Source organism: Excalfactoria chinensis, chromosome 4 (genome assembly GCF_039878825.1).
Source record: "Excalfactoria chinensis isolate bCotChi1 chromosome 4, bCotChi1.hap2, whole genome shotgun sequence".
NCBI classification, from domain to species: Eukaryota; Metazoa; Chordata; class Aves; order Galliformes; family Phasianidae; genus Excalfactoria; species Excalfactoria chinensis.
Window position 1 is genome coordinate 43337563 of NC_092828.1, and position 14201 is coordinate 43351763.

General features: G+C 43.5%; 1 protein-coding gene across 6 annotated transcripts in view; it reads left to right on the forward strand.

Moving 5' to 3' along the window:
* The window catches only part of ARHGAP24 (Rho GTPase activating protein 24), a 196473-nt gene that overhangs the window by 165980 nt on the left and 16292 nt on the right, over positions 1 to 14201 (forward strand). For 5 of the 6 annotated variants that reach the window (XM_072334912.1, XM_072334911.1, XM_072334910.1 and 2 more), the window contains 2 exons: positions 917 to 1039; positions 12188 to 12395. In XM_072334912.1, the coding sequence (XP_072191013.1) occupies positions 917 to 1039; positions 12188 to 12395 (331 nt within the window). Of the gene's footprint in view, positions 1 to 916; positions 1040 to 3010; positions 4159 to 12187; positions 12396 to 14201 lie in introns of those variants that run through there. The other variant, XM_072334913.1, reaches the window with a different exon arrangement.

The window sequence follows — 14201 nt, forward strand, 5'->3', positions numbered from 1 at the left end:
CTGCTATTAGGGATGCTGATGCTTCCTTCTCCCCATATCCTCATCCTCCACTTACATGAAAGATGGAGCAGAGCAACCAACCCACGTTTTGCACCAGTTCCTATACTAGAAACTGAATATATTCCAAAAAAGAATATGCATGCTGTTTTTCCTACAGTGTTGGCACTTAAAATAGGTTCATTGCTATCTTTAACAATGACTGAGGAAGAAAAGGAGTGTTTTTCAGACTTTCAGACAGTGGTTATGTTTCAAAATATATTGTACTTCAGGTTATTGCATTACTCTTTTGGATGCTGTTTGGGGAAATACACGCTGTATGAATAGCTGCAATTTGTAGAAAATGAGGGTTTTCCTTTGCCTCCAAGTTCAAGTTTAATCTTCATTAGGGCCATCCAGAGGAGCGGGTTGTGCTGTGCTCACTGCTAGTAACAGCTGCTTTCCATTTGGAGAGTCGCAGCAACACTATGGTGTATCAAATGTCATTGCTATGAATGTGACATGCTGCGTTCCTGAGAATAAAAAGAGTCCTTGCTGCTTGCTGAAAGCACACTTACACATTTAGCTCTCTCTGCGTTTATTCTCTCTGTCATAGCACAGTGGCTGCTGCAGCACTTCCAGCGCATATATCAAGTTACAGATTAGTGCGGGCCCTGTGGCTCTTGGAACAGCGTGGGTTGTTTACCGATGACATTTATCCTCTCACTTCCTTTTGGAAGCACGGCAGTTTCTAGCTTTCTGGTGGGGGATGTACTTACAGGACCTTCTCTACATGCCATGGTTGACAATAAACACTCCAGTGCACAGTGTCCGCTTGCCATGGAGCTGCTGTTACTCCTTCCAGCACTCAGATTGGCAGAAGCTGGCTTGACAGGAAAGCGGAATGGTTGTTCTAAAGTGCTGCAATCTTCTCTTGCAGGAGGAGACCGAGAGCGGATGACAGCTAATCATGAGACGTATCTTCTTATGGCGAGCACGCAGAATGACATGGAGGATTGGGTGAAGTCCATCCGCAGGGTTATATGGGCGCCATTTGGAGGAGGTGAGTCAGTGAGCAAACACGCAAGGCTCCCAGCTGCACAAAGCTTGTAGGAGGCATTTTGTTCTCCATCAGTCACAGAGTTGGAAGAGTAGTATCAATCAATCAATCAGTAAAAGTGGGACCAGCCCATTGGTTTAACTTACAGCACATCTGTCAGGCATTCTCCTGTGCAGAAAGCTCAATTGAAATTCCAGAGCTGCTACTCTTGGTAGGGATGGCACGTTACCACTACGAGGGATGTTGTAACAGAAAATGGGCCTATGAAATCAGCTCTTCTCTGGGAGAACTAGGGGGCAGTTCCTTTGGTCACCAGGTAGAGCACTGCCCATGTTTTTCACAAATGCTTGTAATGAGAGTCTGTCGGTGATTCTGTTGGATGGGGCCCTGGGTAGCCTGAGCTGGTGTGTGCAACCAGCCCACGACAGGGCAGTTGGGGTCATGTAGGCTTCAGGATCCCTTTCAGCCCAACCATTTCATGATTCTACTGCAGCCAAACAGCAGCATACACTACTGCCATGATATAAATGTGTCAGTACCTAACAGAAGTGCATTTTTCATAGAGAGAAGCTAACTGCACGCTGTATGCTGCTTCCACCTGCATAAAACTGCTCTGTGACACACAGTGGGCCAAGGCAGCCCTGCAGCACTGAGAGATGGGGTGCTGAAATCCAGTGAAGCTGCACTTCTAGCCTGAGTCTGCACACAGAGGCTGTGACAAAGCTACAAATAGAAACCAAATCTCGCGAGTCCTGACCCCACGCTTTCTTCATCAGCCCCTCATTTGCTTTTATAGGGCAAGAGCTATTTCTGGTTTGCAGCTGGGAATCTTTCCAGCCACCATGGAAACTCATAGGACACCCTCATTGTCATAGGAACGCGTAATGCCACTTACTGAGAGAAGTACCTGACTGAGGTGTTTGCATTCTGATCTGCATAATGAAAGGGAAGACTGCAATCCTTAAAATACTGCTTAAGTTCATTTGTAGTTAACATACCTACCAAAATGTTCTTTGTTTTTCCCTATGGGATATCTTGAATGTATCTGTGATTTCAGAGTTAAGTGTACTGGGAAGTGAACAGTTAACTCCTGGAAAAGGTGAGAATAGGTGGAAGATAATTTTGGATTTAGTGTGTGGAGAAGGTCTGGCTGTCGTTACATGGAAAAAGCAATGTCATGGGAGATGTCACCGCTAGATCTGTGCAATAGAGTGTCTCCCATTTCATTAATCATTGCTTATTTGATATTGTAAGATATCTTAAGTCATAACAAGCCCTATTGACTGTTCTGTAGTTACATATGGGTGGACATGCTGATATTTTTATTACTCCTTTCTACACGGTCATGCCTGCAGCTGCTCTGCAACAGCCTGACCCTGTTACAGAAGGGTTCCTCTGGCTTCAGGTGTTTAGGAGCCTGTCCATCAACAAGTACATAAAATTATCGCAGACAGTGAATTAATCAAATTCTATATTCTATTCCTGTTCTGTAGCTGTTGTCTAAATTTCAGCACTAGCAAAGCATGGTAGTCTGCTGTCATACAAGTCAAGTGCCACTTTCACAAGCAACGTACTTGAATTTTCTGGTTCTTCTAAGTGCTGAAAGCAAATTGTGTGTGTGTTCTGTGGTGTTCTGTGGATATTTGTGAGCTGTGGTGAGCCCCCACAGCTTAAAGTCTGTCTAGCAGTGGAAAAGGACTCCTAGTATCACAGTAAGGATTGCTGTAGATGATTAACCGTATCATTACAATGTTATTTGTTAACCTGTGTTAGAAGGGAGGAATGAGCAGGGGGAGGTGGGAACCTAGTAAGGTGTTCAGAAACAGCCTGTTGTCTGGGTTCCTTTTTAATTTTGGGGGGTTCTTTTGCTTTTGTTTTGTTTTGTTTTTGTGTTGAAGAGCAATGGGAGACTGTGGGAAAAAAATCTGGCAGGGAAAAGCAGTGTAAATGAGGCAGGGCATGCAATGCCTGTTTGCACTTGAAATTCCTCTCCTGATTAGACGGAGAAAGGCAATTTTTGCAGAAGGGAAAGGCCTGAGCTCGAACTGCAGAGCCTGCAGCCACGGGGGAGGGAGGAGGCGAGGAGTGCAGCGCTCGGGTCTGGCAGCTCCTGCGGAGCCAGGGCGCAGGCTGCCGCTGCCTCGAGTCAGCCCAAAGTCATCCGGCAGAGCAGGGAGCTGCGCTGCAGTACAGCTCTCCTCCCCGCACCTGCTGCACGCAGCGGCGCTGGCTGCCATCGCCTGGCGTGGGAGCGGGAGGCAGAGTGGAGCATCCCCGCGTGTAGGCACGTCTTCCTCGCAGCAGCACGGGGTCTTGCTGGCAAGGATGTACTCATGCCGCATCTGACGTCCTTCTCCCACGAGAGCTCCTGGTGGTTCGAAGGCGAGCGAGTAAGGAGCCCACGCCGACGTCAGGGATATAAAAGGCGCTTGGAGAGGAATCCGTGATGGACAGAGAGCCTTTAAGGCGAAGGGGCCACTATTTCTGCTCCTCAGCTGCAGGGCTTATAGGAGCCAGCGAGGAGCATTGCGTCCCAGAGGACCCTTCAGCGGCCTTTTGGGTATTATTCTCCCCTTCCTCCTTGTACATCGCAGAGCACTGACCTTGTCCTGTGAATCTGGAGTCTTTGCCTCCCGTTCTGTCCAGGAGGAAGGAGTCTTTCTGCATCTCTGTGCCGGCACTTCAGTCTGAATGGAAGATAGATCTTTCTGCTGAAACTCTTTTGTTGTGACATTGTATAAGAGACGGTTGTCTCACCGCAGGAAATAAACGAAAGGAAACAGAGAGACGGAAGGAAACTGTTCCCCAAAGCCAAACTGAAGCGGGGAAGAGAACATTAAAATTACTTCAGGCTCTCTCTGGCAGTGAGAAGACTGTTCATCTCTGGCTGCCGAGGAAAATACACTGCTTCAAAACTCCTCAGCAGTCAGTGAAGATGAGCAGTCGCGTTGTTTCTGGATGCAGCTGCTAAAGGAGATCTCTGCAGGGCCGTGGGGCTCCGGCCTGTATGATGCCTGAAGACAGAAATGCCGGAGTCCGCAGCCCTGGTGCCTTAGCGGCACCTCCTTTCCTCCCTAAAACTACTTACAGGAAAATTAAGCGGTGCTTTAGTTTCCGCAAAGGTAGGTCTGCTCTGTCCCTGTGTTCTTATTGCTGGTGATGCCAAAAGTCGGGGGCTGCGTGTGCAGGCAGATGAGAACACTCAAACAAAAGGCATGAAACAGTGCAGATGCTGACATTTCATGAATGATTTATTTCCCTCTTTGTTCGTTTGTTTGTAGTTGGCCAGCTGATGCTGTCTGCTCTATGGAATAACCCATGGATGGGCCGCTTCAGTGAGGGAGCTGGAGACAAGGTTTTTGGAGAGCCTGTGAGCAAAAAGCAGGGAGAGGAGCTGGGGGTTTGGAGCTGTGTTGCTGTGCTACCTCTTTGGCTAGCAAAATTCTGAGAAAAGGAGCGTGGGTTTGTATTTTGTGTATGTGGGAGGAGTGGTGAGCAAAGAGGGAGTAAAGGAGCAGGATAAATATGCACATATGTGTAGAACACCGAGTCCTTGGATTTGGAGATTTCTGATGGACTAAAGTGGATCCCTACAGTGCACTGTCCTGCTGCAGCTGCTGCATTGCCAGTTTGCTGTGCTCTCCTGCAGTCTGCACTTGCCTTCCCACCTGCTGCAGAGAGGTTTATAAGGCCATTTTCTGCATTGCACATACACCTGTGGAAGCAGAGCATGGAGGAAGGCAGAGAGGCTGTCTTTCAAAATATGTCATCTGGAAGGGAAACACACTTTTAGAGAGAGAGATACAAGTGATAATAAGATGGCATGGTGTTGAGGCTGGAGGGGGGGGAACAGAAACTGTGTGTGGCACTGAAAGCTGTCTACCCCCATAACCTCTTTCCCCGAGGCCAGACCTTCCTTTGGTTGCTGGAGTTGAGCTCCTCTGGAGGCTATTCAAGAGGACACGGATATGTCTGAACAGAGTGTGCAGGTGTGTTTGAAGGTGTTGGTGTCAATTAGAGCTGTCTGTGTGCTGTTTGTACTCTTGACTATTTGAGAAATGTTTGGAAGTTTAATACAGGAACAGGTAATTTTGCAGACAGTTGCCTTAGCCTCTCCAAGCAGAGCTTTAACTGTTTATTATTCCCCCATCTGCCTTGACACACAATCTCTTCTTGTCTGAAATCCCAAGTGAAGCTGCAGTGTTTTGGGCAGAGGATTGGATGAGGGAGGTCACGCTGCTAATTTGCTTTCCTCTAAACATCATTTATTTCAATTGCTTGCCTATGTACATGCTCTGTCAAGAGCATTGTCACGTGGCCCCAAGATCGGAGAGCTGTAGAATGCTGGTGTGCATGTTTAACGAGGTCTGTGTCCCACTGGAGACAACAGAAAGATGAATTTTAACTGGACAATACAGCGTTTTAACAGGCAAATTAGACCAACAGCACTACTCTTAGGATTGGCTTCAAGAATTCTTCTGATTTCATTTGCAGATTGTACACCTCACTGTAAGAGTGGGCAGAACCAGCCTTCTGCAGAATAAAACAGGCTGATTGGTTCTAAGCTGTGCAACACAGCACAGAAAATAAAATGAACAGGAAGGACCATTGGCTGGTCATTGGGAGAACTGCATGATATTGTGCACTAAGGCAGAGATGCACTGTCAAGGCGGTGCAAGGTATAGAGCCTCTGCTGGAAATTCAGATGAAAGCTACATTGTGTTACACCCTGAAAAACGAAACGTCAAAGATGTTTGGAGGTCACCTCAGTTATGAGAAATAGCCTCTCATTGAGTGACATCTGAACAGAGACACAGCCAGGAGTCTCTGAAGCCTTTTTTCATGGAAAATGCTCTGAGTAGCACCATGGGAACCTCCTGCAGGCATATGCAGGGTGAGTGCAGAAAGGAACACCTGAGGGTGACTTTGCTGCCGCATGCAGGGCTGAGAACATTCAAGATGCACCAAAGTGAGCCATTCCGGAGAAGGTGGTACATTGGTCATGACAAGAGAAGGGGGTACAGGTCCTGATCTGAGTGTGATGAGTTCCTGGTGACATTTTACAAATTGCCTCTCTTCCTTTCCAGCATGTAGCTATTTCTGCTCTTTCAGAGTTGTATTTTTTCTGAGCAGTAACATCAGACATGCAACTGTGCTAAGCTCCAGGATAGGGACCTCATCTACTGCCAGCATCACATTGACTGTAGCGTGGGAGAAGGCTTGTGGGTAAGAAAAAGAGTCAGGCAGGAACTAAATTCTGCCATCACTGTGTCTTGGTGTTTGTGTTTCCATTAAAAGGCTGAGGGAGTTGGGTTTGTTCAGCCTGGAGAAGAGAAGGTTGCGGGGTGACCTCATTGCAGCCTTCCAATACCTGAAGGGAACTTACTCCCAGGAGGGGAGCAAACTCTTTGAAAGGGCTGATAATAGCAGGACTAGGGGAAATGGTTTTAAGTTAAAAGAGGGAAGATTTAGGTTGGATGTTAGGGGGAAGTTCTTTACTAGGAGAGTGGTTAGGTCCTGGAACAGGCTGCCCAGGGAGGTTGTGGATGCCCCGTCCTTGGAGGTGTTCAAGGCCAGGTTGGACGGGGCCCTGGGCAACCTGATCCAGTAAAGGTGTATGTTTGGTGGCCCTGCTAGGCAGGGGGGTTGGAACTACATGATCCTTGAGGTCCCTTCCAACCCGGGTCATTCTGTGATTCTGTGATTCTGTGAAAAAGCTCTGTAGGGAAGAAGGAAATACTGTTTGCCTTTGATCCATTCAGTGCAGCACTTCATGGTGGAGAACAGCAGAGTAGGAAGCTGGTAAGAAACAATTTAGAAGTCCATACAAGGAGTTGCTGTATTCCTTACCTTGCTAATGAAGTCACTTCACCTCATCTTTTCTATTTTCAGTGTCATTTAATTACTAATTTGAAGTTGAGGGATACCTAAAGTACTCTTCCAAATCCCAAGCTGAGATCAGCTCCTTAGACCTTTACTGACCTTTTCTAGTCACTATTGCCCTTAAACTATGAGCGTGTTTTGGAAAGAAGGAGTTTGCTCTGGTGCACAATGTGTGGAGACAGTGTATGCTGTGATGGAGCTGTGGAGGCAGGTGGGTTTTTTCAAGCAGTTGTCATGGAATGAGGTGCCAGAACTGCCACTTGTATCTCTTCTTTTTCTTCTTACGGATCAGAAACTTGGAGTCAACAGACTTGAGATGTGACCTCTTACTTTGTTCATTAGAAACAAAAATCACAGACTAATAGCATTCTTGTGTTTTAAAAACAAACTCTAAGTAAGTACTGTTGAAAATACCCTAATGCTTACACAACTCTTGAGCAGATGTAACCAGAATTTGGGTATAGCACTGTAATATCTTTCATCAGCTTTATGGAAGCTTGGAAATCCAGTTTCTCAAAAGGTTTACAAAACTTCTGCCACGGGAATGTTCTAGTTAATGAATAACCACTCTGTGTGCCCTTTGCTATCATGTGATTTTCCTCTTTGATGTTATGCATGATCTTGGCTTAATTGGATGTAGCTTTAAGACCTACCAGGGCCTCCCTGGAAAAGCAGTTCTGTTGATTAAATCTAAAGACTGGTCAGAACTGGAAACATGTACATTTACCTGCCATATTCCAGTTGTGGGGCAGACAAGCAAGCTGCTGCCATTCTGAATGTCAGGTTTTCTTGACACTCTACCCTTAGGATAAACCAAAACCACGGATCAGCACTTGTGTATCTGTGTGTTTCTGGATTTTGGAGACTCTGAGATGTAGGAGAACTTGGATATGGGTTGCAACATTGAGGGCTCTTTCATTTTCTTCATGGAAGCTTTGTTCTTTAGTTACAGTAGGAGAAAAGTTTCAAAAACAAACAAACAAACAAAAAACATGATGTGAAATTATATCTGTGGCTTTGGTCATGATGTAGTCTCCATAATTTGGACCATCTTTTCACTGCTTCTCTATAAGGGAGTTACTAGTATCATGAGGCATAGCTAATAGTGTTCATCTTTGCCTCCGCTAAGCACTATGTTAAGAGTGTGTTTGTAACTACGCTTCATCAGAGCGTTGTCTTTGCTTTGTCATCTTAGTCCCTGTGAATCGCCAATCTGTAGTATCTCTGTAGTTGTCACTTGTGATGTAAGAACCTGAGAAAGAGATGGTGCAAGAAAAGGAACCTTTACAGGGCAAAGATCTTGGCTTTTACAGTAAACAGTAGAAAAGTCCAACATGAAACAGAAAGATGATGAACAAGGTAAAAGGACAAAACCTGTGGAAGCAATGTTGTCATGTGTATGCCACTTCTGCCCCTGGCAGCAGAGTACTTTTTCCATAAGGCATCAGCAAGTCTGTAACTTCAAGTCAATATTTATGCGGGCTTATCGTACTCAACTCCTTTTGTGGTTAAGTGCTGCATTTATTTGGTGAGGAAAATATTTCCTTTGGAGAAGTTCAGTCTGCACTTCAAGATCAAGCAAAGCCTGCTTGAGACAAATGTCAAAGCCAAACAAGTTGAAGAACACCGAGTAGAGTAAATGGTGATTTTAGGAGCACTTAAATGCATAACATGGTGATTTCCCATTGGTTTTCCACGAGACTGAGATCTTAACTTCAGCTTACTACGTGGTTGTCAAAATCACCAACTAGCTGTGGGATTCCCAAAGCAGAGAGTAGAGAACCTGATGCCTCCAAGGAAGTACAGTATTATCTCCATTCATACAGTAGGAGAGCTGAGTTTCTGAGGGTTAATCTGGAATGTGAGCAGTGGGGCGTATGGACCCCTGTGTGAATTATGGACATGGCCAGATGGGATGCAACTGTGTTCTGAGGGTCATGTAGGATCTACACCCAATCTGTATAATCTAGACAACTGCTGTAGTTATCGTGCTCTACCCCAGAGTGTTCTCAGCTATGAGTATTTTAAGTGCCTGAATTAAAAAGACCCAAAATTTGTAAAGCACCTTCTTGCAGCCAGTAGTAGAAACAGTTGAGTTTACAATTTAGGAAGTAAAAGTGGGATTTCAGTGACATCACCTCTTGCCCCTCCATCACTCTAAATTCTACAGAATTGCTTGTTTTATTTTCAGTTTTTTTCTTCAGGATCTGTGAATTGCCGCTACAATACAGATACAAGTCAGTCATATCCATTTAAAATATGTCACCTTTAGTATGTGAATCTGTTATTACTTTCTCTGTGTGTTCAAAAATACTGGTTAGCTCAGCGTACAGGCGTTTTAATGCTTTGTGGTTGCCAGCTCCTTTAAATGTACTGCAGCTTGTGTTGGGGTGCATTGGCAACTTATAACAATTTAGGCTTTTGTTTTTTTGCTCCCACTGCACAAAATCCTTTATTCTAGTTTTATTCACTATGTATTAGACATGCTTTGAATGCCACTGCTAAAAAAGAAAGAAAAAAGGCAGAATCCCAGAACATGTATTAATATAAAGTTATGATGTTTTGACTGTGGTGTCATTACTGATAGGAATTTCAAAGCAGTCTGCTAGGTTTGAGAACTTATTCTTTCTTCTACAAATTGCAGTCTGGTCTGCAAATTGTACATTATTGAAAGGAATGTTAGCATGAAAAGAAGAAAGTATGGTTAATGTGACAGAGCTTATTCATACTAATTTTACTGTCAGCGGATATGAGATGTAATTGTACATCATGTAATTGGAATATTTGTATTTTCTGCTGGTCAATTTCATTTGAAAAGAATTGAAAATTCTTGTTAAAAAACAACAACAACAACAAACAAACAAATTCTGAAGGGTTCTTGAAGGGAAGCTATGACTGTATTTTCATAGGCCAAACTCAGGGGAGAAGGGCCAAATTCTGCACTGATATGGAGGAGCTGGAGCCCATGCTGAGTTGGGACAGGCAGAGGAAATGGTGTGTCTTTTGCTAGAGAAAGGGACAGTCTTGTAGGCAGTACAGAATCTCCTTCTCAGATTGTATGAGAATATTGTGAGAATGGAGCTGGACTTCTCACAGTAGCGTGGGGGGAAGAGGAATAGAGGCACTGGACATGCATCAAGACAAGGTAGTTTCAGATGGGATAAAGGAATGTTTTTCACAGTGACAGTCAAGTATAGGAACAGGTTGCCCAGAGAGTCTGGGAACCATTTTTGAAGCTGTCACGTGCCGTTTCCTTCATCTGCCCTTTGAACTGTGCCACAGAAGGCTCAAGTGATAAAGGATTGATGTTCAGTGGAGTTTTTCACATCATCCCATTATTGAAAAATGATGGAGATTTGTTTCAGTGGATGTAAATGGGTGCTTATTTTTGGAAGGATTTGCTTCTTTTAACAATATCTCAGAATGCCTGGACTTGGAAAATTTCAGATTTCTAGGTGGTGATTTCTGATCTGACTTCCCTAAAGATGCTACATCTTTGGATTAGGGTCTTGGGTGCCATCCCAAATGCAGAAGCAACTTTGAAATCACCAAGTTCCTGCATTCACACTGGTTCTTCAATTAACTTTCAGTGGAGTTTATCCTTAATTATACTTTGTTTAGAAAGAGGGCTTAGAAAGTGGAAGGATTGAGGGCTTCCTCTGTGTTGACCAGCAGAAACCCTTAAGTCAGACAGATATAGGAAACCCAGATTCACTTAATGCTCTTGCCATGCCCACAGGGAATTTGCAAGAGCTTAGGGAGGAATGGAAGAAGTGGGAAAACGTGATATTGTCTGACAGTGTGAAGAAGCTGAGCTTTGTGGACACCAAATATTTCACTTAGATACAAACCCCAGACCCTCAGGATGGGTGGCTGACAGTCTGTAACATCCTGGAGCACATGCATGATAACTTTCACTTCAAGGACAGGCATGAGTTATCATTTCTTTTGTTGCAGGAAAATCGTATGCATTGAAGGTAACACTGGAGAATGTGCTTCAGTCAGCGTCCTGCCCTAGCTTGTGGTTACTTGCTCATGTCTGCCAATTTGGGAGTGAATTAAGTTCTTGGGATGAGAGGCAAATTCTGTGAATGAAGTTCTTGGGCTGAAAGCTCAATTCTGTGCTTCCTTTAGAAAAAAAAAAAAAAAAAAAAAAAAAAAAAAAAAAAAAGAAAACAACTCCATTCCTCTTTTTGAATACTTTTAAGTTGGTACAAACTTTGTGCTCAGCGAAGGGCAGAATTTGTCTTGCTGCTTTTCTTTTGCCCTCATCTCCCCTGTTTTTGTGACATTAGTAATTGCAAAAGGAGTCTTTCAAGTGTAGGTAGTTATTTGGTATTTAGTTTCTTATCATGGCTGCCTTAGAACAGCTCATTGTGCTGCTATATATAGAAAATGAATTGCCTTGCTCCAGCCCCAATTCTTGTCAACAAATGGTCTCGAGGGAGAGCTTCCATCACAGATGATATGCCTGAATGTTGCTGTGATAATACCAGTGATGGCTGGCTTGAAATGGAGGGAAAATAATTATCAAACATTAAGTGTCTTTCCAGTGCCTGCAATGATATCCTCAAATCAGGGCTGAAGTTGATTTTTTCAGTGAAAATCTGTGTTCTGCTGAGGTTAAAGCCAAATGCTTGCTTCCTGCAGTTTGTCTGACGCATTTCACCTTTCATTTCATGATATGTCTTTTTTCATACACCATTTATAGTTGCTGAAGTGATGATGCAGCTGGTAAATTATAGGAATGATCTTTGCTTAAGTGGTGAATGTAATTGATGGTTTGGTTCAGAACAAATGAAATCCCAAGTTATATTTATAAATCTTTTTTCTTCTGCATGGTAAGATAATGTTTATGTGCCACTGAACCTCATGAGGAAACTACTGAATTTTATAGACGTAATTAGACATGAACCAAAGTAAATGGTGATATGCATCACTTTTGACTCAGCAGTTTTGTGACAGAAAATCCTATTTAGAATATATCTATGAGTTTTGTCCCTTTGGTGTAAATAAAAAACCCAACCAATCATTTACAGGTTACTTTTAATTTATCTTTCAAAGTAATGTTTTGTAGCATTGTTGCAAAATATGTTTCTGTCGTATTTCTGTCAGGGTATCAAATGTGAAATGGAACAATTTATCCTTAAGAGGGGTGGATTACTGTCCATGCATTGAAATGAGCTGTAGATCTCATGGGTTGCAGAAGACAAAGGCTCCTGATGTGGTTTGGTGAATCACAACTGACGCTTGCCTCTCTTCACACAGGTATTTTTGGCCAGAAGCTAGAAGACACTGTCCGATACGAGAAGCGATATGGGAACCGCCTGGCTCCCATGCTGGTGGAGCAGTGTGTGGATTTCATCCGACAGCGGGGGCTGAAGGAAGAAGGCCTCTTCCGACTGCCTGGGCAGGCTAATCTTGTCAAGGAGCTCCAGGATGCATTTGACTGTGGAGAGAAGCCGTCTTTTGACAGGTAAAATCTGGCTGTCCCCCACTCCCTGAAGCCTGGACCGAACACAGAGATCTGCTGCTGGCTGACCCACGTTGCTGGAAAATGTGGCACAACAGAGAGGATGAATGCTTTTACAGTTTTTCTTTGTATTTCCTGTTATTAATGTGAAAATTTCATTTTTTTTTTCTTGACTTTGAAGTTTAATTTCAAAGCATTTCTGGAGAGGTTGCATTTAGGACTTGTATCGTGATTGTTTTGGATTAATGGAAAAGCCTTGATCTTGGTACCACTTGAAATGCAGAGATTTAGTCAGTTCTGCAGAGGAAGAAGTTGTCCTGTCATCAATTGTGATATGTTCTGTTACTTATAAAACTGAAGGTCGCAGTGACCATGCTAGTAAACCTAATTGCTTTTGAGGGTCCAGGTCCAACTTGTGTTCCAGTATTTATATAATTTTGCAAAGCTGATAAGAACTTTATGAGCCAAAAAACCCAGTACACTCCTGTAGGTGGCTTCAATCTGCAAGGTCAACATTTTGAGTAAATTCAGCTCTCCTGCCATGAGCACTGATAGCAATAGTTTGTGTATTCAGAGGGTGCAGTCAGAGAAACAGAACCCAGGGATGATGAATGCCCTGATTCCTTTATTTAAACTCCGTATTTAGAGTTTATATGATGTTAATGAAATTCCAGTTAAAAGGATTGTCAAACAACTGTTGTCCTTGATTTCTGACTTAAGTAACATACGTAAATATACTTTGAAAATGGAATTGTGCTCCTTCAATCCCACTGAAGGCCTGATCTGCATTAGGAGGAAGAAACAGAACACATTTATTTTTTGGGACCTTTGACCTGATAGCTGTACAAATAACAGGAAGAAAAGCACAGCTTGATCTTTTAGTGCAAAAATATGCTACGGTATGAACCTGATTGCTGGAAAATGTTTACCTCCCTACCCTCCCTGCTGCTCTAAAGTGAGCAAATTTGTTATGTATGGAGATATGTGTTTTTCACAGATGCACGGAAGGCAGACATCTGTAGCTTGCTTTTATCTTGAACAGCTTCCTCAGTTTTGACCCTCACTGTGATAAATGGCAAAAATTTATAATGCCGTGGAAAGGAAAAGTGATTGTTTTCATTCAAGATTTATTAATTACACGTCAGACATTGAGAGTTAGGATGACTGACTAGAAAACAGTTCTGTGGTGCAGGAGGACTCTAGACAGTCTGAGTACCATGATTGAGCTGTGGATGTCCGACCAGCTGACCTGTAAAGGTCCCTTCCAACTCAAATTATTCTGTGATGTAATTGTGTTAGCTGGTTACCATTTGTAGCATATTTACTGACTGTTCAAATACTGCCTAACAGTAGAATATTACAGTAACCAGGCACTGTTTGGATATCTTTTCCTTTCTTTGACATTAAGCTAAATACTGCTGGCCATATCCTCAGCATAATCTCTACTGCAGATAAAAGTGGGCAAATGCCAGGGGCTAAAAAAACCAGTAGTTTGTTTTGTTTTCAAGTGTTTGTAAGCCATAAGATTGTGGCAGAAATGCTAAGAACAAACTGCCCCCGGGCTCCAGGAAGATGATGCACTGAACACCCCACTGAGAGATACAGCTTGAAAGAAATACAGAAGGCCTGTCTGTTTCAAACAAATGAGACCAGGGGTGAACTTGCATAATTATTATTTTTTGCCAACTTATTTAACAGCGTCTGTAGCACACACTAATGAGACCCAGGAATAGGCACACCAGTTGAACTTTAGCAGATGAAATGGAGGAAAGATTGTACGTGCCTCTGCTCTGAAGTAGGCACATGATG